The 26,042-nt window shown below is 34.5% G+C and overlaps 1 protein-coding gene across 1 annotated transcript in view; it reads left to right on the top strand.

Moving 5' to 3' along the window:
• Nucleotides 1–26,042, top strand: part of LOC148948584 (kinesin-like protein KIF28) — a 288,269-nt gene that overhangs the window by 138,550 nt on the left and 123,677 nt on the right. The window contains exon 11 of the mRNA XM_089094971.1: nucleotides 22,420–22,553. Coding sequence (XP_088951097.1) covers nucleotides 22,420–22,553 — 134 coding nt within the window. The remainder of the gene's footprint in view (nucleotides 1–22,419; nucleotides 22,554–26,042) is intronic.

The raw sequence follows: 26,042 nt of genomic DNA, 5'->3' as shown, positions 1-26,042 counted from the left end.
TTAGTTTTAGTTAACAGTTTTTTTAGCTTAGAGTCTTAGCTTAGAGTTTTTGTTAGAGTTCTAGTTTAGTTTAGTTTTAGTTAAGAGTTTAGAGTTTTTAGCTTAGAGTAGTAGCTTAGAGTTTTATACAGAGTTCTAATTTAGTTTAGTTTAGTTACAGTTAAGAATTTAGAGTTTTAGCTAAGAGTCATAGCTTATAATTTTACTTAAAGTTGTAATTTCGTCAAGTTTTATTTAAGAGTTTCGAGTTTTAGCTTAGAGTCTTAGCTTAGAGTTTTTGTTAGAGTTGAAGTTTAGTTTAATTTTAGTTAAGAATTCGATGTTTTACCTTTGATTTTCATTTAGAGTTCTATTTTAGTTTACTTTTAGTTAAGAGTTTAGAGTTTTTAGCTTAGAGTCTTAGCTTAAATTTTAGTTTGGTTTAGTTTTAATTAAAAGTTTAGAGTTTTTTTTTGCTTAGAGTCTTAGCTTAGAGTTTTTGTTAGAGTTCTAGTTTAGTTTAGTTTTAGTTAAGAGTTTAGAGTTTTTAGCTTAGATTCTTAGCTTATAGTTTTATTGAGAGTTCTAGTTTAGTTTAGTTTAGTTACAGTTCAGAATTTAGAGTTTTAGCTTAGAGTCATAGCTTATGATTTTACTTAAAGTTGTAGTTTGGTTAAGTTTTAGTTAAGAGTTTCGAGTTTTAGCTTATAGTCTTAGCTAAGAGTTTTTATTAGATTTATAGTTTAGTTTAGTTTTAGTTAAGAGTTTAGAGTTTTACATTAGAGTCTTAGCTTAGAGTTTTAGTTAGAGTTGAAGTTTAGTTTAGTTACAGTTAAGAATTTAGAGTTTTAGCTTAGAGTCATAGCTTAGGGTTTTACTTAAAGTTTTAGTTTGACTAAGTTTTAGTTAAGAGTTTCGAGTTTTAGCTTAAAGTCTTAGCTTAGAGTTTTTTGTTAGAGTTCTAGTTTAGTTTAATTTTAGTTAAGAGTTTGGTGTTTGACCTTTGAGTTTCAGTTAGAGTTCTAGTTTAGTTTCGTTTTAGTTATGAGTTTAGAGTTTTACCTTAGATACTAAACTTAAAGTTTTATTTTTGTTTATTTTTACTTAAGAGTTTAGAGATTTAGCTTAGTATAGGCTTAAATTTTTTGTTAGATTTCTAGTCTATTTTAGTTTTAGTTAAGACTTTAGTGTTTTAGCTTATAGTCTTAGCCTAGAGTTTATGCTGAAGTTCTAGTATATTTTAGTTTTAGTTTATATTTTTAGCTTAGAGTCTTAGCTTAGAGTTTTTGTTAGAGTTGAAGTTTAGTTTAGTTTTAGTTAAGAGTTTAGAGTGTTTTTTTTGTTAGAGTTCTAGTTTAGTTTAGTTTTAGTTAAGAGTTTAGAGTTTATCATTGAGTCTTAGCTTAGAGTTTTAGTTAGAGTTCTAGTTTAGTTTAATCTTAGTTACAGTTCAAAATTTATAGCTTTAGCCTAGAGTCATGACTTAGAGTTTTACTTAAAGTTATATTTTGGTTAAGTTTTAGTTAAGAGTTTAGAGTTTTTAGCATAGAGTTTTTATTGAAGTTCTAGTTTAGTTTAGTTTTAGTTAATAGTTTAGAGTTTGAGCTTAGAGTCTTAGCTTAGAGTTTTTGTTAGAGTTGAAGTTTAGTTTAATTTTAGTTAAGAATTTGATGTTTTACCTTTGAGTTTCAGTTAGAGTTCTAGTCTAGTTTACTTTAGTTTAGAGTTTACAGTTTTTTAGCTTAGAGTCTTTGCTTAGAGTTTCTGTTAGAGTTCTAGTTGATCTTAGTCATAGTGAAAATTTTAGAGTTTTTAGCTTTGAGTCTTAGATTAGAGTTTTTGTTAGATTTTTAGTTTAGTTTAGTTTTAGTTAAGAGTTAATATTTTTTACCCTAGATTCTAATCTAACAGTTTTTATTGAAGTGCTCACTTAGTTTTGTTTTAGTTTTAGTTAATAGTTTAGAGTTTTAGCTTATTTTCTTAGACGAGAGTTTCTGTTAGAGTTGAAGTTTAGTTTAGTAATAGTTAGGAGTTTAGAATTTTAGCTTAGAGACTTAGCTTAGAGTTTTAGTTAAGTTTAGTTTTAGTTAAGAGTATAAAATTTTAGCTTAGAGTCTCAGCTTAGAGTTTTTGTTAGAGTTCTATTTTAGTTTAGTTTTAGTTAAGAATTTAGTATTTTTAACTTAGAGTATTAGTTTACAGTTTTTGTTGAATTTCTATTTTAGTTTAGTTTTAGTTTAGAGTTTTAGCTTATAATTAGAGTTTCATTTAGAGTTCTAGTTTAGTTTAGTTTCAGTTAAGAGTTTAAAGTTTTTAACTTAGTCTCAGCTTAGAGTTTTATTTAGAGTTCTAGTTTAGTTTAGTTTTAGTTAAGAGTTAAGAGTTTTACCATAGAGTGTTAGCTTAGAGTTTTAGTTAGAGTTAAAGTTTAGTTTAGTTACAGTTAAGAATTTAGATTTGTAGCCTACGTACGCGCGCGTACGTAGGCTAACCTAGCCTAACCTAACTTAACCTAACCTAACTTAATCTAACCTAACCTAATCATACACCTAACTTTTTGCCTGTCTCTCACCTAACCTAAGCTAACCTAAGTGAAGCGTACGTGGGCTAACCTAACCTAACTTAACCTAACCGAATCTAACCTAACTTAATCTAGCCTAACCTAACCTAACCATACTCGCCAGAACAGGTTAGATTAGGTTAGCTTATCATGAGCGCTCATGATAAGCTAACCTAATATAACCTAACTTAAACGTGGAGAAACCTAACCTCTAACCTAACCTAACCTAATCTAACCTATGGTTTTGGTATTTCTATGCAATATTGTGTAATTTTGTGGTTATGCTAGTTTGGACTATACTTCAACTCTAACTAAATCTCTAAGCTAAGATTCTAGGATAAACCTCTAAGCTATAACTCTTAAGTAAAACTAAAATAAACAATAACTCTAACTAAAACTCTAAGCTAAGACTCTAAGCTAAAACTATAAATTCTTAACTATAACTAAACTAAACGAAATTTCAACCCTAACTAAAACTCTAATCTAAGACTTTAAGGTAAAACTCAAAACTATTAACTAAAACTAAACTAAACTAAAACTCTAACTAAAACTCTAAGCTAAAACTCTAGGCTAAAAATCTAAACTCTTAACTAAAACTAAACTAAACTAGAACTTCAAGAAAAACTCTAAACTAAGACTCAAAGCTAAAAACTCTTAACTCTTAACTAAAACTAAACTAAGCTAGAACTCTAACAAAAACTCTAAGCTAAGACTCTAAGCTAAAACTCTAAACTCTTAACTAAAACTAAACTAAACTAGAACTCTAACTAAAACTCTAAGCTATAACTCTAAAGGTAAAACACTCTAAACTCTTAACTAAAACTAAACTAAACTAAAACTTCAACAAAAACTCTAAGCTATGATTCTATGATAAAACTCTAAACTCTTAAGTAAACTAAAATAGAACTCTAACAAAGACTCTAAACTACGACTCTAAGCTAAAAACTCTAAACTCTTAACTATAACTAAACTAAACTTCAACTCTAACTATAACTCTAAGCTAAGACTAAGCTAAGCCTCTAAACTCTTAACTAAAACTAAACTAAACTAAAACTCTACGCTAAGGCTCGAAGGTAAAACTCCAGACACTTAACTATATCTAAACTAAACTAGAACTCTAACAAAAACTCTAAGCTACGACTCTAAGCTAAAACTCTAAACTATTAACTAAACCTAAACTAAACCTGAACTTCAACAAAAACTCTAAGCAAAGGACTCTAAGCCAAAAACTCTAAACTCATAACTAAAACTAAAATAAACTAGAACTCTAACAAAAACTCTAATCTAAGACTCTAAGCTAAAATTCTAAACTCTTAACTAAAACTAAACGAAACGAGAACTCTAACCAAAACTCTAAGCTAAGACTCCAAGGCAAAACACTAAACTCTTATGTAAAACTAAACTAAACTAGAACTCTCACTGAAACTCAAAGTTAAAACATAAAATTATTAACTAAAATTAAACTAAACTAGAACTCAAACAAAAACTCTAAGCTAAGACTCTAAGCTAAAATTCTAAACTATTAACTAAAACTAAACTAGAACTCTAACTAAAACTATATGCTAAGACTCTAAGGTAAAACACCAACCTCTTAAATAAAAGTAAACTAAACTAGAACTCTAACTTAAACTCAAATTTAAAAAATCAAACTATTAAATAAAATTAAAATAAAATATAAATATAAAAAAAAACTCTAAGCTAAGACTCTGAGCTAAAACTCGAAACTCTTAACTAAAACTTTGCCAAACTAAAACTTTGAGTAAAACTCTAAGCTATGAATTTAAGCTAAAACTCTAAATTCTTAACTGTAACTAAACTAAACTTCAAATCTAACTAAAACTCTAAGCTAAGACTCTAAGGTAAAACTCTAAACTCTTAACTAAAACTAAACTAAACTATAACTCTAACATAAACTCTGAGCTACGACTCTAAGCTAAAACTCGAAACTCTTAACTAAAAGTTAACCAAACTACAACTTAAATTAAAATCATATGATATGACTATAATATAGATCTATAAATTCTGAACTGTAACTGAGATGAAATAAACTATTAAACTGAATAAAAATCTAAGCTAAGACTCTAAGCTAAAAAATCTAAAATATTAAATCAAACTAAACTAAACTAGAAATATAACAAAAACTTTAAGCTAAGACTCTAAGAAAAAAAAAACTCTAAACTTTTAACTAAAACTAAACCAAACTAAAACTTTAAGCTAAGACTCTAAGCTAAAAACTCTAAACTCTTAACTAAAAGTAAAGTAAACTAGAACTCTAACTGAAACTCAAAGGTAAAACATCAAATTCTTGACTAAAATTAAACTAAACTTCAACTCTAACAAAAACTCTAAGCTAAGACTCTAAGCTAAAACTCGAAACTCTTAACTAAAACTTAACCAAACTACAACTTTAAGTAAAATTATAAGCTATGAATCTAAGCTAAAACTCTAAATTCTGAACTTTAACTAAACTAAACTAAATTAGAACTATTAATAAAACTCTAAGCTACTACTATAAGCTAAAAACTTTAAACTATTAACTAAAACTAAACTAAACTAGAACTCTAACAAAAACTGTAATCTAAGACTCTAAGCTAAAAAAAAACCGCTAACTAAAACTAAACCAAACTAAAACTTTAATATAAGACTCTAATATAAAAAATCAAAAATATTAACTAAAAATAAACCAAACTAAAACTCTTAGCTAAGACTCTAAGGTAAAACACAAAACTCTTAACTAAAACTAAACTAGAACTCTAACTGAAACTCAAAGATAAAACATCAAACTCTTAACTAAAATTAAACTAAACTAGAACTCTAACAAAAAACTCTAAGCTAAGACTCTAAGCTAAAACTCGAAACTCTTAACTAAAACTTAGTCAAACTAAAACTTTAAGTAAAACTCTAAGCTATGACTCTAAGCTAAAACTCTAAATTCTTAACTTTAACTAAACTAAACTTCAAATCTAACTAAAACTCTAAGCTAAGACTCCAAGGTAAAACTCTAAACTCTTAACTAAAACTAAAATAAACTAGAAATCTAACAAAAACTCTGAGCTAAGACTCTAAGCAAAAAATATAAAATATTAAATAAAAAATAAAAAAAATAAAAATGTAAGTAAAATTATAATATATTACAATAAGATAAAACTATAAATTCTGAACTTTAACTAAACTAAAATAAACTATAAATATGAATAAAACTATTATCTCCTAATCTAATATAAAAACTATAAACTCTTAACTAAAACTAAACTAAACAAGAGCTATAACAAAAACTCTAAGCTATGACTCTAATCTAAAAAAAACTCTAAACTTTTAACTAAAACTAAACCAAACTAAAACTTTAAGCTAAGACTCTAAGCTAAAAACTCTAAACTCTTAACTAAAACTAAACTAAACTAGAACTCTAACTGAAACTCAAAGTTAAAACATCAAATTCTTAACTAAAATTAAACAAAACTTCAACTCTAACAAAAACTCTAAGCTAAGACTCTAAGCTAAAACTCGAAACTCTTAACTAAAACTTAAACAAACTACAACTTTAAGTAAAATTATAAGCTATGACTCTAAGCTAAAACTCTAAATTCTGAACTGTAACTAAACTAAACTAAATTAGAACTCTGAATAAAACTCTAAGCTACGACTCTAAGCTAAAAACTCTAAACTCTTAACTAAAACTAAACTAAACTAGAACTCTAACAAAAACTCTAAGCTAAGACTCTAAGCTAAAAAAAACTCTTAACTAAAACTAAACCAAACTAAAACTTTAAGCTAAGACTCTAAGCTAAAAACTCTAAACTCTTAACTAAAACTAAACTAAACTAGAACTCTAACAAAAACTCTAAGCTAAGACTCTAAGCTAAAACTCTAAACTATTAACTAAAACTAAACTAAACTAGAACTTTAACAAAAACTCTAAGCTAAAAACTCTAAACTCTTAACTAAAACTTAACCAAACTCTAACTTTAAGCTAAGACTCTAAGCTAAAACTCTAAATTCTGAACTGTAACTAAAATTAAACTAAACTAGAACTCTAACAAAAAACTCTAAGCTAAGACTCTAAGCTAAAACTCGAAACTCTTAACTAAAACTTAGTCAGTATCATAAAATATTAAAAATTGGGGGAGGGGGAGGAGGGGAGGAGGAGGGGATGGGGAGGAGGGGAGGAGGGTGGGAGGAGGGGAGGGGAGGAGGGGAGGGGAGGAGGGTAGGGGGAGGAGGGTGGGGGAGGGGAAGGTAAGGAGAGGGGAGGAGAGGGAGGGAGAGGGAGGGGGACCCTTTGGGGGCCAAGGGGGGGCCTTTGGGGCCTGGGGGGTCCTTTGGGGGTCTGGGGGGGCCTTTAGGGCCGGGTGGTCCTCTGGGGACCTGGTGAGCGCCTGGGGGCCCGGGGAGGGCCTTTGGGGGTCCGGGGGCCCTTTGGGAGCTTGGGGGACCTTTGAGGACCGGGGCTTCCTTCGGGGTTGGGGTAGGGGGATTGGAACCCTTTGGGGTTGGGGTAGGGGGATCGGAACCCTTTGGGCTTGGGATAGAGGACCTCACGACACTGTTAAAATACAACTTGTGTATTATAAGGACCACAGAGTTTTACCCTTAAATTCTCTTCTAAAACCTTTTCTAAAATCATCTTTTAAAATGTCTCTAACTGTTTCGCCGAAATAATTCCCTATAATGGCTAAAACGGTTTCGCCCAAATAATCCCTAAACGTACTTTCAGTGTGTTCCTTTTGTTTTGGCATCCCTGTGCTTTCACATTTGAAATTACAAAGAAACCTTTTCGCGCGCTAAGATCAAAACATTCGCTCGGGAACGATTCTCTTTAGAAACAACAAATTAGTTCCCCTTTCATGTCAATCAATCAATCATGACATCATCTGTCACGTGCGATCTAAACTTTGCCCCGGAAACGTTCTCTCTGGGAATACATCAAAGACATTAATTAACTTAACGTCATCTGTCAGACATTAATTAACTTTGCTCGGAAACAATTTGATTAATGACTCAATAATCCATGAAAGTGAGAACGTTCCTGTTTTTCCATTCTCACTGACAAAATCCATAAAACAGACATAAATGTGACAAAGTTCCTGTTTTTCAAATTCTCACTGAAAAAAACCATAAAAACAACCATAAATGTGACAAAATTCCTGTTTTTCAAATTTTCACTAACAAAAAACATAAAACTTCCATGAAAAACATCAAATAAATCGACCAACACATATAACCATCCATGAAAACATCCATAAATGTGAGAAAGTTCCTGTTTTTTCATTCTCACTGACAAAAGCCATAAAAACATCCATAAATGTGACAAAATTCCTGTTTTTTCAAATTCTCACTGACAAAAACCATAAAAACAACCATAAATGTGACAAAAGTACTGTTTTTCAAATTCTCACTGACAAAAACAATAGAAAATCCATGAAAAACATCAAATAAATCGAACAACACACATAACCGTTCATGAAAACATCCATAAATGTGACAAAATTCCTGTTTTTTCATTCTCACTGACAAAAACCATAAACCACGTGGTTCTATGCCCATATAAGGTGTACTCGTCGGAGTCAATAAGGCATCTCTACTACGAAGAATTGTAACTTATAAGAGAAATTTATTATCATTGACGAAAGGTATGTGTTAAATTTGTTACTCATAAGAAAATACTTATTACTTCTAAGAGATATTTGAGTGTGTTCAGTAAAAGTTTGTTAGCATTGAGGAAAAAGTTGTTACTTCGATGAGAAAATTTTTTAATGTTAAGAAACTTGCTACTTCTGACAGAAAACTTGTTATCATAAACGAAAAAAATTGTTTCGTTTATTAAAAATTTGCTATCTTTAAGAGAAAACCTTCTACTTCTGACAGAGAAGTCGTTATCATTGACAAACATTGTCATTGACAAAAAGTATAAATGTCACCACTACCTTCCCCTCAACCACTTTGTTCAACATCATCACTAGGGTTAGTGTGTGGAGTGAAATCCCGCAGTTCGCTTAACATAGCCTCTAACGTGTTAGGACTATGTCAATCAGAGCAAGCAAATTTATTTTCTTCTTCAATTAAATTCGATTGAAATGGGGTTATGTCGATTAAATCTTTTGGGAGAGGGATATCTTTTAACTCAAGACAAAAATTATCTAACATGTGTATGCTGTTAGTACTCAGCCAAGCTAAATCACTCACTAGCATATCTTGATCTGAACTAACTTCTATGCTTTGTTCAACTGTGCTAGGGTCTACATCAAAAGAATTATTATCATCACTGAAATATTGTCTTAAAAAGTTATCTGACCATTCAGGGTCATCAATAATTTCAGAAGGCATATTGTCTAAATTATCACTACCAAAACACTCCCGTAAGAATTTACCGTACTGTTCGAGATCTTGTTCGTCGATAATCGGTTTTCCAGCGACCTGATTGTCACGAAACTCCACTGGCGGTTCAATTAAAGCTGGCTCGTCAATGAGATGACATAATTCTTGGCTTGATACTTTGGGTGGGGGAGAAGCTAGTGACGATATGTCATCCAATCTAACCTATAAAAAATAGCTTATTTTCTAAGTGCCTAAATAACCCTATTTTTAAAAGAGTCGAAAATTGGATTATTAGTGAACTATATTTTCATATCATTTAAAAAATATATATTATAATACAAAAACGGGCTTAGTAGTAGGAGTAGTAGCAGTATTAGTATTTTTAGTAGTAGTAGTAGTAGTAGTAGTAGAAGTAGTAGTAGCAGAAGCAGTAGCAATATTACTATTTGTGTACGCATAGTGTCATCAGGTTAGTTCACTGTCCTCCTAAACACTCTATATATATATATATATATATATATATATATATATATATATATATATATATATATATATATATATATATATATATATATATATATATATATATATCCTGAGAGTTTCAATTTAATATCCCCTTTGTATTACTGTTATATCATATTTACAACCTAAATGAACATTGTAGGTTCTGATTTTGTCCAGCGTTCCCTGAAAGTTTCAGTACTCATTATCTGTTTTGGAAAACCCAAAATCTTATTTTTCCCCTTGACCGCATCACCTTTCCCACCGCAATATAATATATTCTTAAAACTATGGCATATTGTATAACTTATGAGCTATCTTGAATGGGGTGTAGATGTTATATCATCACCACACATACACACACACACAGTTGTTGTTTAATTATAATCAAGAAAACGGAGAGAAGCGAAAGTGTTTTTTTCTTTATGTAAGAAAAAAGAACTAAAAAATTAATAAACATGAAGAAAATGGGTAGAAGCGAAAGTTTTTTTTCTGTATGCTTAAAGGGTTAGGCTATCCCTTTCAGGCCATCTCCTGTCATTGGACACAACTCAGACTGATAGAAAGCTGTTTTTATGGTGTCCGCAGAGGCAAGATGAACCATTCGTTAATGAAACAGTTTTTTTTACTTGAGAAACAGCAGTATGTTTTAATAATATTAGAAATTGTCATTTTGCTTCAGAATTATATCATGGTCCTTAAGTTCAATGCGTGTGCAGGACCCCCGCCGGGGTTGGCCCCGGCACTGGGGGCCTGCGATGGTGTCATGGGCAAGGGGAGGGGGCGTGTTCTTCCTAAATCTAATATCACTTTTCTGTTTGGCGTTATAAAATGTGTTATTAAGATATATACGAATATTCATTTAGTCTACACAAAATCAGTTAATTAATTGTTGTTGAAGTGTCCGTTTATAAGCGGAAATACTTTTTGACGTGCTATGATTTATAATTGTAGCTCTTGATTGAATGGTTTGAAGGGGGAGGGGTGTTACCGATATGTCAAACGTGATGTGACATGCACATATCACAATCTGTTAATTACTTGTTGTTGAAGTGAATGGTTATAAACCGGAAATACTTTTAGATATGGTTGGATTTAGAATTGTAGCTCTTGATGTAATAATTGAAGGGGGGTGTTATCTTATGTCAAACGTGATATGACAAGCACATATCACTTTTCTATTTGATTTTATATAATGTGTTATTTAGTTGTCAATAGTGCCAAAAAAAGGATTTATTTCCTTTGGGAGAATAAACCATTAGCGAGCTTATTTTAAGCGGAAATATCGATAAATTTAAACTCACATTAATTGTTTCTTGCGAGGCCATCAACGTCACTGGCAGTTCTTTTTCTTGTATAGAGGTAACAGAGGCTCTTGAATTTCCGGTTGGGATATTCTCGCCTTGTATAGAGGACGTAGAAGGTGGGGCACATTTAATAACAGAAGGATGTAAATGGTTTCCATCCTCAATCCGGGTCTTCTTTCCGGGGGGAGGAGAGCATTCTTCAAAATTACCCTTAAAAAGAAATTAAATTATAGTTTCTATATTAGAGTAAAAGGCATAGTTAAAAATAACTCACCTCCTTTTACCGCCCCCTCCCCCTGATCTATATTAATCAAATCACTTGGATCCGTTGATTTTTAGGTGAAGTTATTTAGTATTTTGTAGTAGGTTGCATAGGTGGCATTAAGATAGGGCTAATTGTAGACAGAGAAAAGTCAAGAAAGATAATCCAAGTAATTTAGAGGCCAATGTTCAAATGGCTGGAGCACGGGTAAATGGCAGGAGTATGAATGACTCTCTTATTGGACACATACTTGTTTGCTAAGTTTTTTGGAAAGGCATGCCTGCCTAGAGTCTCAGGCATGTTGACCAAGAATTTAAAATTGAAACAGAGGGTTTTGCATTTTCGGTGGGGACATTCTCGCCTTGTATAGACGATGTAGATGGTGCGGCACATTTTATAACAGAAGGACTTGAATGGTTTCCATCCTCAATCCAGGTCTTCTTTTCGGGGGGAGGAGCGCATTCTTCAAAATTACCCTTAAAAAAGAAATTAAAATATAGTTTTTATTGTAGAGCAAAAGGCACAGTTAAAAAAAACTCGTCCCCATTTACCCAGCACACCCCTCACCCTGTTTTATATTAATACATTTTCTTTTACTCTAATGAAAACGAAACGTAAATAGCTCACCTGAAGTTCAAAAGAAAGAACTGGTTTTAAAAGTCAATCTCTTTATCGAAGATATTTATTCTTAGATTATGGAGTATAAATAAATATTTTGACATCTTGTACAGTTCAAGCAAAGACACTTTGTTATTAAGACTCGATGATGTTTTTAAAATTCTATGATTATATGTAATACAATTTTTTTCTTGTTTTTGGATAATAACGAGTTTATCAAAGTTAAAAGAAGCCATTCATATACTATCGGATACTAACCAAAAACTGAAATAAGTTGAAATAAAGATTTTTTTTTAACAATCATTAACCATGATGAGATAGTCAAGAAGCATTAAAGAAATCATGTTTCTAAAAACAGAATTAAGTGGTGATAAATTTCATTGTTAGTCTAGGCCACGTTACATACCCCATTATAAAACCTTCGAAATGCTATAAACTCTAGAAACAAAGACTATATAGTTAAAAACGCTTAATAACACGCTTCCACTATATAGACCTATAATTAAAAAAAAAGCTTGTTAACACACATAGCTTATAGACCTAAAATTTACATCAAGCGACATTTTCACTGCTAAGCAAGCCTAGGATCCAAATAAATTAATGTGTTCAAAGAAAAAATGCTAGCAGGGTTATATTTAATATATGTTATGCTTTAGACAAACCCCCTCACAATTTGGAATATATATATATATATATATATATATATATATATATATATATATATATATATATATATATATATATATATATATATATATATATATATATATATATATATATATATATATATACCCCAAATTTGTTTCTAAACTATTATTCATCATTCTATATTTTATTAAGCAAACTTTTCCTGTGTCTCCATATAATGCAATAGTACCCAAATATCTCAACTAATTACTCATAAAAATGAAACTTACGATATATAGTTGGTTAACAATATTCTCCATTTTGTTTTGTGTTTATTCTTCAATAGCTTAAAAAAACTGTTATATTAAGCATGAAGTATAATCAACTTATACAATATTCCAAGGTGAAATCGCATCAAAACAGAAATTGCGTAGCTTGATTTCAACAATAGCTTAGTACGCAAATCCAATCCTAAATTCCTAGAAGTCTGGTGATGTCACTTAGCTTAGTATTCTAGCTCTATGATTGGACTAGAAATAGGCATGTGATCTTGTTCGCTTAGTGATTAGTATGGCCTTCCTACTGTCACAGGGGCAGTAATAGTGTAACATTTCTGAGGTGAAATGTTAGAGTATCAAACAGCAGAAAAGAAAGGAGGGCTTCTCTGTTTTCAAAAAATATATTGTTTAATATGATTTCAGAAGTTTATTTTCAGGGCAAAATAGGTTGAAAATGTCCTAGGGGTGGGGGCAGATGTCACGTGGAGGGCTGGTGCCAGTATGAAAACAGTGTCATAGTGCCATTCCGCTCCGAACCATAAGTATACTTTTTAACTCTTCTCGCAAGGTGATTTTCAAACATCTCACATTAGGTATCTTTTCTTAAGATATACATCACCTTTAATGTGCAGCACTCGTGTGTGGGTCGTGCTGGAGCCCCATGGAATCCTTTTAGTCTAGCTTGCGAGATACACTAGCGTCATTCATATTAGACCTGGTCACGGAAATCCTGGGAATCTTCCAGAAAAACAATTCACCAAAATCGCTAGGAATCATGCCAATAAAGAAGAAATATTAGCGCCTGGAGTCTTGGGTGGGTTTCCAGGGGTGTGAATATTGCTAGCTGAACTCTCGAAACAGGGGTGATGTGACAATAAAGGGTTGTCGTAAAAACTCAATGATAATTTCCCTATTATTACTACCTTTAAATTATCTCTAGCAAGACTATTTTTTAACCTCCTTTATCGCCTAGCTGAAGCCGGATTACATCCTCACAATCCGTAGACATAGACCAAACTCCCCTACAGTGCAGGCGATGGCTGGATTTCGTCTTCGGATTGAGTAGACACAGATGAAACTCCCCCACAGTTTGTCAGATCTGTGGGAACAAGAATTTCCCACCCTTGGCGCGTTTTGATATTTTTGTTGATAAATGGCTGGGAGATGTAGCGATGTCAGTGGGGTGTTTAATATCATCCATAATTTACCAAGGTGGTTTGCATTGTCATTGAATAGCATAATCTAAAGCTTAAACATAAGGTTGGGGGTGATAAATGATTTTTTTGCTAGAAGGGGAGTGAAATATAACAATACTCAATGAAACGGTGCGTTTCCTTAAAAGTCTTTCAATAATACCGCTTAATATGGTTTAAATATACCACTAATATCAGGTCATCCAGAGGATGGGGGTGGTGTCACATGGGTGAAATGCCATGGTGGTTTGGAGTATATTGTGGGGCATTATGATTGGCTTGGGTTGCAAAAAACTGAAAATACGGGATTTAAAGACATAATTTTAATATGAAATACCTGAAAAATGTCTTGGTGGAAATGATTTTTTTTCAGGGCTGGGGGGGGGAGGAGTCTTTTAATGTCATTTTGGGGTACAGCTACAGCTTAACTACAGCTTAAAAGTTAAGGTGGAGACATTAAGGAATTTTTTTCCTATGGAAGAGGTGAAAATATAACAGGTGCTAAAAGAAATGGATATTTTCCTTAAAAGCTTTTAATATGTCTTAAATTTGCATCTAATGTCAACCTTATTCCTCCGGTATTGCATGCTGAAGGGGGGGATCGTATTGTCGCGATAGTGTGAAATTTAATAACCCTCATAATAGAAACGATACATTTTCGTTTTATCGTTATTAATATCTTGTGAGCAAATGTCTCCTGGGGTGTATGAAATTGGGAGAGTAACGCATCATTCTAACGAGTGCCAAAAAATGGGGAATTTTACCTGTCACACAATAAGTGATTTTTAGAATATGCATCCAGAAACAAAATTATGGATATGATTTCATGGACGACTTGTTTGGACCGCTGTACCATTGGAAGAGAATGACCTTTCGAGTCCTGGGGGGGGGGTCAAGAACTGTAGAAAAAAAAAAAGTATGAAAGGTTTTTCGAACGAAAAAATTAAATTACGAAAAAAAGAAAATGTCTTGAGGCTTTTGGGCCAAAAAAGTATTACATGACAGTGTTACACAATAACTATGTGACCTTACATAAAGTGTGTACCACAATTAAGTTAATTAAAAAAACGCTTTGGGGGTTTCGGGCGAAAAAGTACCACATGACAGTGTTGCATAATAATTACGTAAGGCGTGGAATCTTGGAGTCTTGCCTTGAAATAGGGGTGAGGGGCTCCCCATATTATTCCGTATTATACCGACCACATTCCGAGTAATTATGTCTGGACTCTTGCCAAAGGTGGGAATGACGCCAACTAGAAACAGGTGCGAGGGGCTAGGAACAGCTGACCGAAAGAAATGGGGATGCAGTGACGTCAGAGGGCATGTCACAGGAATTCTATGGGAAAACGGAGGGCATGTCTCAGAAACCGTGGAGTGTGTGTCATGGGAATGTTGCCAGGGCTGTCATGGGAATTTTGATAGGGGTGTTGCGACGTCAGAGGGCTGTCATAGGAAAAGGGGTAGGGATGTCTTTGAAACTCAATGCTAATTTCCCTACGGATGTCTTTACATAGATTGACCCCTCACTACTCATGTCGCCATCACACAAATTGATAAGTTTGGTTGTGCTGCTTTTCCAGATTGTATATACAGTTAAACAGAAAACACGCTGTCAGGCAGCTTGAACGTTGTTTTTATTATTGTTTGGCAGTTTGAACGTTTAAAATAGATTCTGGTTTATAAATAAGTTGAATTATTTGGTAAAGTTTATCATAGTATAATGCAACCAGGAAATGGAAATCCCTAAATAATAAAATGTTCTTTCTTTCATTCAACAAAAATAGAAAATAGTTTCCAATAATTAAGTAGCGAAGGCTCTCCCTTGACATTTAAAATGCGCGCGAGTTTGAACTTTCAGTAAGTTATATTTTTTGGAAAGCTTTTATAGAATGTATTGTTTGAAAGGTTTTTGTCAAACAGTTCGTGTAACGAACTGTAAGTAAGGAGCGACCCTGCTCAATTGTAACCGAAACTCTAAAAACCGGAATTTTGATATCAACAGATACATAAAAAAATTAGATTTTTATGCTGATTTAAAAAATATATGTTTCATCAAGTTTAGTCTTACCCATCAAAAGTTACGCGCCTGAGATAATTTGCCTTATTTTCTAAAAAAGGTAGAAACACCCTTTAATAGTCATAGAACTTTAATGAAAATCACACCATCAAATTCAGCGTAACAGAGAACCCTACTGTAGAGGTTTCAAGCTCCTATCTAGCGTATAAATTTGCATACACTTATGCCATTATTAAGAGTATAAAAGTACCGGATAACGGAACTGCAAGGGCAGTGGAGACAGTGGAGGAATTACAGGTAAAGATTGGTACCGTGGTTTTATGGATTGCCTTAAAACTCTATCAGTAAAAACGCCAGAAAGTACAAGCCTATGACGGACAACTGCTTTCAACCGTCACAGTGTAGGAGCTTTCTTTAACGACCTGGAGCGAGGCCTGTATAAACACATGTTCAGACCACAAGACATTTGAACCAAGACATTTGAAAAAGTAGCAACTGAAGAGCTTGAGGTCCACTTTTGGAAAGAGACTGGAGCAAGAGACGTTACGCTAACTGACGAGATGGATATTGTCTTAAAGACAGAAGTTGAAATAAAACTGCCACCACTGACAGGTAGAACACCAAGATTAGCGGAGCGGCTTACTTTTGGTGTTGATCAGTCAATGTATAATAAGAAATTAATACTCTTTAGTTTTTTTTTAAACTTTAATGATATTCATTTTGTAGTTTTTTATGCTGACCATATTCTTTCTTAATTTTATTTCCGAAAAGCAAGCTTTAATGATCCCCTGGTCACTTTCCTTTTTCTTTAGTCCAGTGGCTTAACATGAGCCAAAGACTGCTGAACCAGTGCCCCGGTGGCCCCGGTTTGGCACTCTTGACCACTTGGATAGAGAGGCATCCAGGTGGAAAAATGGCGGAGTATTTCTAATTGTCTTTTTCAAGGGTGGTGTTGAATGAGTTACTTTTGCTTTGGCATGCTCAGCAACTTCTTACCGCTTGAATCAACTCATAGAGAATTAAACAAGTCAAAATCAGCCGATCGTGGGCCGGTCTCCCATCTATATATCGGACCGAAAATCAATATTGAAGATCGAAACGTAAATGTTGATATCGCAAACGATATTTGGAAATTTCTGTTTGTTTCCAGTTTTTTAACCATCTACCAGGTAACATCCAACAATAAATTCCAAAATACGAAAAGTTCTCGTTAATGTCTAGCGTAAATCTGAAGTTCTAGGGGGGGCAGATGCCCACCCCTGCCCCTCTTCCCTACGCCCATGTGTGCATATTAACCTTACGTTTTTTTTGGCAAAATGTCTTTCTCTTAAGTTGTTTAATTTTATTTACGAACGTTTTTATTAGTAATAAATATATGCAACTTACGAATTAACTTACGTAACGAACTTCTATATACGTATATTTTTATTACGTATATTAGGGGGTTGGTCCCCTAGTCAATATCTCGCTCTTTACGCTAAAGTTCGAATTTTTTCCAATTTTTTTTAAAATGACCCCTTAACCACAAAGGCCGTTAATTAGAATAAATAGGTCTTCTTAAAGTACTAAGAAAACCTTAGCGTGAAGAGCGAGGTGTTGACTGGGGGTGAACACAATCATATACGTAACAGTTTCTATTCGTTTGATGTGGAAAAGTTTTCAATTGAAAACTTGTTTTTTTTTATTTAATTTCTGATCGTTTTTTAAAAATAATGCTGGGAAATTTGGCACCCCTTTCATAGCAATGTCCCTTCTCCCATGAAAACTTCCTTCGTGGAAAGATCCTCCCGCGTAATCCCTGACCCACCCACCCCCACTACCAGAAAAGATCCCCCCTGAAAACGTCTGTATACATCCCAATAGCCAAAACTATATGTAAACATTGGGCAAATTCATAACTTGCAGCCCTTCCCACGGGGACTGTGGGGGATTAAGTCATTCTCAAAGACATAGTTACTATATTTTTTTACCATGCTGAGCAAATGGCAATCTCAAAATTTTGATCGGGTGGCATTAGGATATAAATGAACTTGGGAGGGGGCCTAGTTGCCCTCCATTTTTTGTCGCTTTATAAGGGCACTAGAAATTTTAACTTCCGTTCGAATGAGCCCTCCTGTGATATTCTAGGACCACTGGTTCAATACGATCACCCCTGGGGAAAAAAAACAAACAAACAAAAAAAAACAAATAAACAAGCATCCGTGATGTTTATTCTGGCAAAAAATACAAAATTCCACACCCTCCATCACAGAAGCGGCTGCCCCCCCTCTACACAAGATGCTGCCTACGCCAACGTATGCACACTCTGTTCTAATTATTCATGTACAGTTAGCCAAAATCAAAATTCTGCATTAACCCCTTCCGTCACGAATTATTTTCCTAGGTGAAAAAAATTATTCCCTGATTTAAACCTACTATTTAGAGCATAAGTAAGCCATTACCGAAGTGATTTGCTCAAATTCATTTATTAGGATGACGAAAATAGATGTCCAGTTAATTGGACAACGTGACCACTTTACTTTACATGAAAATCCTTGAAACAATTTCTTTCGCCCCGAAAGCAGAGCTCGACATTGCATTTTTGACATCTAGTTGTGGTTTTTAGCTTGCAGCCGTCCATCTTGCATCTCTGGGCGTGCTTGTCCCCTGTATTTACAGGCCAGTGATGATATCCATCATATCGCACATCAGACACAGGCTTGCAGCTGATCTTCCGCTTCCTCCCTACCGTTGTTTGCTCTTCTGTTTCCACGTTTGATTCCCTTGGTCGACCAACTGATCGAAGTGTTGACGTGTGTGCTTGTATTAGGGCACAGGCGACCTCCTTCCGGAAAGCAACAAGATCCAGCTTGTCTCTTCTACCCAGAGATAAGGATTGGCAGTCTCTGATGTATTCCATCCATGAATTTGTGACTGCTAGATCAATCATGTGAAAAATCAATCGCAGTGGCCACTTTCGAGATCGGATGAAGGTACGATACAAACTCATCAGGTGGTCGACTTTATCCACCCCACCCATACTGGTATTATATCTTCTAATAACTTCTGGTTGTGGAACTTGTATGTATCTACTTTCGGCTTTCGACGACCGTCGTGCATGTCCTATTTCACCGATCCCAACCAAGTTTGAGGCCATAGAAACGATGTTGTTGTCAAGCCATCGGACTATAACCAGCTCGTCTGCACCTAGTACAATTTCTTCCATTGCTCCTCGACCTTCTTTTTTCATCTCTTTTTCTGGCTTGACGGGGCACCGAGCCATTCGATTGGCGCGAACAGTACCAGTTCCATACCATCCTTCCTGTCTCAGAGCTTGGAGCAAGGGGATTGACGTAAAGAAATTGTCGGTGTAGAGCTTGGTCCCTTTTGGAATCTTTCTTCCTGTCATAAGCTTCATGACAATGCCACCCCCAACCCCCAATGCCTTGTATTCTTCAGGAATGATTGTCGTCTTTCCCTGATACACGTCAAAGTTTAGGACCAAGCCATCAGAATTGCAGAGTAAATACAGCTTGATCCCCCATGGACAGGGCTTTCCTCTAATGTACTGTTTAATCTCAAGCTGACCTGTAAATGGGCACATTTGCTCATCTATAGAAACATTTTCATGGGAAAGCAGCTGCTGGCATCGTGCTAGCACCCTATCTATAACTGGCTGAACTTTCCAGAGACGGTTGTTCGGATCTTTGGCAGTTTCGTTGTCAACCAAGTGAAAGCAGGCTCTCAGCCTCATAAAACTGTTTAGACCCATGGCATCCGCAATGAGGGAAACCCTAGTTGCCGGGCTCCAATACCATCGGTACCTTGGAAATTTCATGCAGCCCATCACCAAGTGAATGCCAACGAACTTGCGCATTTCTGTAGGATTGGTTACAATGGGATTATTTACATTCTGCTGAGTACTTTATCTATTTGTTTCGATGGCAGCCAAATCGAAGAAATCGCTATCAATGTACTTACAGAAGTATTGAAAGGGTGTTGATAGTTGTTCGTTGGCAGCTGTTGCAGTATCAGACCAAGCTGGAATGATCGGGATAAACCGTTTTCTTTTCCATATCACTCGCTGTTGAGTAACGGTCTTAGGCCCAGCCTGGGATATGATTGGCATATCATCGGGGTCGCTTGAATCAGAAGACACTTCATAAGGATCGAGTGTCTTTAGTGGTGTTAGTTTTGTTCCATTTGTTTCTGATAAGTATTCTTCATCGTCATCTTCAGATACTTCCATATCTGACAAGTCACTGCCAATTGCATCGAAGAAATCAAGTAGTTTATCTGGCTGGATGCGCATGGTATTTCGTCTTGATGAACCTACAAAAAGGAGAGTTTGGATGCGGCGCTGAGAGAGAGAGAGAGAGATATTTATTTCAAAAAAATCGCTATCACAAGCCCACAAAGGGCCGAATTCGGAGTTTGGAGTCAACAACAAATAAATGGTTACACTGAAAATGCAAAGAACAACAACGAAATAGAGAAAACCATAATGACAATCATTTAAAAGTCAATAGTTAAAACTTTAAAAAGTCAATAAAAAATTAAAAAAAAGCAAAAATTTGTCAAACTAAACTTAGAGCCAGACATAAATGCATTAAAAACTGGTCAAACTAAACTTAGCACAAAACATAAATGCATTTAAATTAAAAGGGATACTAAGAAAGTGTCAGCAATTAAACTACAGTAAATCAATAAAAGAGTTAAAGACAATAAAAGCTGGTCAAGAAAGGGGGGGGCAAGCAAACGAGCGCAAGAACCTGGGCAGGACCATCAGCTAATAAACAACAAAAGAGGGCAAAAAAGAAACTATTGAGGCATTTTATTCATTTTCTCTGTAATGAAGGGGATAAAAGTTCTTTCGTATCTGGAAGTACCGCAGCGAATGGGGGACAAAGCAGGGATGGGCTCAGAAACAGCTCGAGGCGGCCGTAGTCTGGATGGGGAGTGACGGTTGGGGAAAATACTTGCCGTCCGAGGGTTTGTTATGGCATTTTTGCCATAACAAACGTGCTCTTCCGTGCGCTGGAAGAGCACGTGTCACGTTGTCCACTTAACTGGACAAGGGGAATAAATGACAAGCAGCAATGACATCTGTTCAATTTTCCGATAAAAATATTCGTTTTTCAAGATAGTAGATGGCATCCAAACTACCATAAAACCAAGCCATGCGTCATTTATTTCTCTAAACCTAGTCGCGCAGTCCAGATAATTGGACAGAACTTCAGCATAGCCTCAAGCACATACTTCAAGTGATTTCGGCCATAAAAAAATACCTGTCTATTTCTAATGATCCATATTTTGACACAATAATTTTTTTTCGATCATTTTATGTCTTTTTGAAGCAGAGAAAAAAATTATTTTACCTGGTTTTTCCCAATCCATTGTTTCCAATAAAGTCGATGTTCACGTGCTGTCAGGGTGAGAATTAGCGATAAACTGAGGCGATTACACCCCTGAGGCTGTAGCCAGCGAACAGGAGAATATATTAGTGCGATCATATTTACGAAATTCCTAATAGTTAGGAAAAGAAGAGCATTTTTAATTTTGTCCAACTAACTGGTCACGGTGACGGAAGGGGTTTCAAAAAAGTTCAGAAATTAAATTGAAAAAAAAGTTTTTTAACTGAAAATAACGAGAGACATTAAAACTTGAAACGAGCAGAAATTATTCCGTATATGAAAGAGGCTGTCCCCTCCTCAACGCCTTGCTCTTTATGCTAAGGTTTGACTCTGTCTCACAACTTTATTTTTAAAAACAATAAGAAAACTTTAGCGTAAAAAGCGAGGCGTTGAGGAGGGGAGAGCCCCTTTCATAGACGGAATAATTTCTGTTTATTTTAAGTTTAATGTCACTCATTACTTTCAGTTAAAAAAAACTTTTTTTTTATTTAATAACAATATAAAGCCAAGGACTGACCAAGAAACGGAACGGTCTAGACGCTACGTTATTTTATGGACGAAAATTGTTTGCCGAAGATAGACGGGCGTGCCTTGTTTGCCTCTCATTCCAGGCAATCTAACGGCCCTATGTCAATTTTAGATTCTTGGTCAACCTGCTTGAGACTCTAGGCAGCCTGGCGTGCCTTTCCAAAAACTAACAAACAAGTATTTGTCCAATAATAGAGGCATACTTACTCCGCCATTTACCCGTGCAGCCATTTAAACATTTGCCCCTCAATTACTTGGACTATCTGTCTTGGCTTGTTCTTTCTACAACCATGTCTTGATGCCTACTGCAAAATACATGATTTTCAATTCAAAATTAATGGACTCGGTCGAGGCCTTCGGCCTCGACCTCGTTGATTTTCAATTGAAAATCAAGTAATTTGCAGTAGACGTCAAGACTTGGCTAATTGTAGAAAGAAAAAGCCAAGAAGATATATCTATAATAATTTGGATTTTTTTCTTACTCATCTAATAAAAATAAATGATTTATTACTTTTACGCCCATTTTGCTTCAGTTTTACTTTATGTTTGTATTTTAATTGAATTTCAAATTTTATTTGTCTGTTTTGATTTTTTCTTCTTCCGATAGCTGGCCCTGCTCTATCATTGATCTTGGAGTTTGCAATTTCTTTACACACATGTTAAAGCACCTCATATTTCCTTCTAATCAGTCTCCTGTTCCCTTTACTTTTCTATTTATGAAAATAATAGTTAATCAATAAGGCCTTCAAGTAATAAGCTGTTAGTCTAAAATGATGTACGTATTTACCAAAAGTTTTTCTACTTCTTGATTACTGCTATAAAAATATTTTCGATATTCTAGAAATGGCAAACCTTCGCAAGCAATGGGAAGCAGATATGAAAGCTCGACTAAAAGAAAACGAGCTTGAAGCTGAAAAGTGGAAGAAAAGCCTTGAAGAGAAATTGAAGCAAGCAAATGAAGAAAAGGAACAAGTGGTAGTATATCTTTTTAATTTTGTGGTTTGAAGACTTTTGATAGGTTAAACGTAATATAAACGATTCTATTGACACAGGAAAACTGAACAACAGAGGATATTTGGTGCTTTAAGATGGTTGTAATTGGGAATAAAAGCTACCATATAGATACGCAAAATAGCATTACTTAACTAAATAAAAAAAAAAAACCAATTGGCCTAATGCCCATAATGGATGCTCCAAAAGCAGCGGCAGTACTATGGTCTAGTGTTTTGTGGTAGTGTGTCTCAGCAAAAAAATCTAGGTTTCTTTACTGTTTCCCTTCTCTTTGGTCAAGACTATTGCTGCCCAGGTTTCATAGTGTCAAGACATCTAGCCTAGATAAAACATGCAGTTAGTCCTCACACTAAAAAATAAACATTAATTTTAGTTTGAGCCTCATTTTCTGCTGTATCATTAGAAGCAAAATATCTTTTTATTTAAGGTGGTCTTTTCTTCACATACAAGCTGCACAACATAGTTGTTTGAATCCATAAAAAAGACATATTTTCCTGGGAGTGGCAGGACAAAGTAAATTCTACCTGTTGTCTAAACATTATAATCGGAAAGATAGATGGCGTCTGAAAAAGAAATTGAGTTGAATTTCACTGATGTCTGTTAACGTTAAACAAAAGAAAATTTCCTCACTAAATGACTTTACTCTCAGGGTAATGGAAGACCAAGGACGGACCGAGCTGGTTTTAACCAGAAGGGTTATTGATATTTTATCTATTGTATCTAGAAAATTCTCAGATACCTGGTGAAAGATCAGTTGTTGACGGTCGACAGGTGTATTGCCTTCATGATGGCATTTGAATCAGTTCTGAGATATGGCACCGGTGTCTATTATTTCAGATAGATAATCTGCAAAGCTTATAACAATAGTGGAATCGTTTTGCGAGAGTTCGCCTGGTTGAAACCGAGATAGTGGAGAGCCTTCCGCATTGTGATTCGCAGAGCATGGTGTGAGACATGGCTAGGTTCTTTTACCCATCCTTTTTAACTTCGTGATTAGAAGGTGAATACATCAGTCTTGAGAGTAGCGTAAATAGTTTTAATTACACAGTTGAGATTGGTCTTCTGTTTCTCAGTTTCACAGAAATAAAAGATAATCCCACTTAGGTGGCGAAAAACTGCTCAGCCAAAGTATCTCAAAATTAGGATTCCTATAATAAAGATCACCATAAAAAACGCTCAAAATCTGATCCTAAGTGATAAAAAGTCAAGTTGGGGGGGTATTTAAGAAGCTTGACGGATGTTGGTGGACACAGCTATTAAGAAGTTTGTACTTTAATCGCGTCTTCTGTACTAGATTTCTCTTTAATAAATTTCCATGGTTGGCCCAAGTTTCAGCTCGTGCTGTGAATAAACTCAATAGTCAATAGTCAAATAAACTCAATAGTCAAAAAAGCACTTGCTGCATTGATTTTCCTTGTGTCTGCGTATATTGAGCATGCAAAGTATCTGAAGTAAATGATGTGAATGGTTTGGACCGTGCTTGCCTCAGAAAAATTTTTGGTTTCAAGAAAGGTGAAAGACTGATCATCGTAGATCCTTGTTAGTCGGACTTCCAACCACCTTGAGAATATTGCAAAAATCAGAAAACACGGGTTGTGCTGCTACGGTGGCAATTAAAAGCAAACCCCTGAAACACTGACCAAAATAGACCTCAAAGGCCATCCTCTTCCTAGACGGTAGGAGTTCAAATTGGGATAACAAAAAATTTGGCTTGACAGTGTCAAAGCTAATCTAAAGTAAATCGTAGATGTTTCCGCTTTGATCGACGATAGAAAAAAGCATTGGAAAAATAACAAAAAAATTGAATCCAAGCTTCCCTAAATGAAATTTGATCATGAAAGAGCAATTGGACGCTAAGAAAGACTCACAGCCTTTGTCCTGTTCCAAGCATTAGTAAGTGATCAAGTGGTTACCATATTAGTTGCTGATTGATTCATAATTATTCAGTACTATAAGGTTTAGGTTTCTGTTTATATGCATATATGCATACATTTGTCCCTAAATTTTTGCATAAAAACCCTTAATTAGAAATGAAACTGTGTTGTGCATAAATTTTCTATTTTTTCCGATTGACTTCACACCCTGTGTCTGTGACTGTCAGCCCTTGGAATTTCACCCCCTCCCCCCCCCCATTCATAAACAGTTGAAATAAACGTCATTTAATTTGTCTTTATACTTAGCTTCTTTAAAATTTCATTGGGAAAAGAAATGCTTTTAAAACACTTCAGCCGTAATGAAAAATAACCACGCAAATCCCGATTTCATCACTGTAGGAAAAAAGAAGATTAAAAATTTTTGGTCACCTTTATTTTGAGCTATTTTAAGACATAAGGTTTTAGTATTTATATCTTCCAGGCTAATTATTTGTCTAATATTTTACCAAATATATTTAAGGATGGAAGTATCACTTTGTTCTCTTCAAGAATCAAACAAAATGTTTCTTTAGGCTGTCCCGAACGGTGCTCAAAACTGTCCTTTTCATTTCTGACTTCATTTTCCATATTTCTTTATTTTATTAAATTAATCTTAATGGGTATGGACTATTAATTTAATGTTAGGATGGATCTTGTAACATTAGCTATGTAACCTAAAATGGTACAACATTAAAAAAAAATAAAGCTATTCAGCGAATAGGCAGCTAATTTTTAAGCACTAATGCCCACGAGGGACTTAATTTGTATAATAAAATTACCCTTTTTATGAGTATACCAAATGTGTTTCTCGAATTTTATTCATACCAGCTTATTCTAGAAGATATGCTTTGTTCAGAACTATAGTTAGGTTAGCCTCTGACTGCGTGTGAGTGGTTATGCGCAGAACAATGAAGTCAAATCCCGCATGGTTTGAAAAGCCTTTCCAGCCTCTAAATGAAAGGTTTGAAGCACCGTAGTTTTATGCAAATACATGAATTCACTCCCCTGCAACAGGCTTTCTCGAATTGTTCCTCCCCTTGTTAACCGAAAAGGCAGACATGAAGGCACGTAGCTCGGTCCAATTATCTAAAGGAGGACACGCCAAGAACGGAGTAATTGAGGAAGAGATTCATCTGGCGTTGTACTTGTATTTGGAACAAGGTTCAACAGACATTTAAAACCTTGTGTTTCAAAATGAGGTAATTGAATAGTTGTATATCAGCTTCCTTTAATTAGCTGGTGCCGTGAACATTGGAATATAAAAAAGAAAAGGAAAAAAAAAGCGAAACACCATAAGTTTTTACTGTAAAATAAGATACATATTTATTTTGAAAATTGCTATCACAAGCTCCGAAGGGCCGAAACTGAATATTAGATAAAAAAACAAAATAGACTTAAACATTAAAATAAAGGCTTAAAAACAATAATAAACTTAAAACTGGCTAAATCATTCAAATTAAATTAACAGAATGAACGAATTATTCATTAAAAGTGTCGTTTAAAAGTGTCATTTTATAAAGTTTCCCAAATGGAAATACAA

Source organism: Artemia sp. Qi Xiang Cuo, chromosome 9 (genome assembly GCF_049724085.1).
Source record: "Artemia sp. Qi Xiang Cuo chromosome 9, ASM4972408v1, whole genome shotgun sequence".
NCBI lineage: Eukaryota > Metazoa > Arthropoda > Branchiopoda > Anostraca > Artemiidae > Artemia > Artemia sp. Qi Xiang Cuo.
Note: the sequence above shows the minus strand (reverse complement) of the source record. Positions and strands in the feature narration are given on the sequence as shown.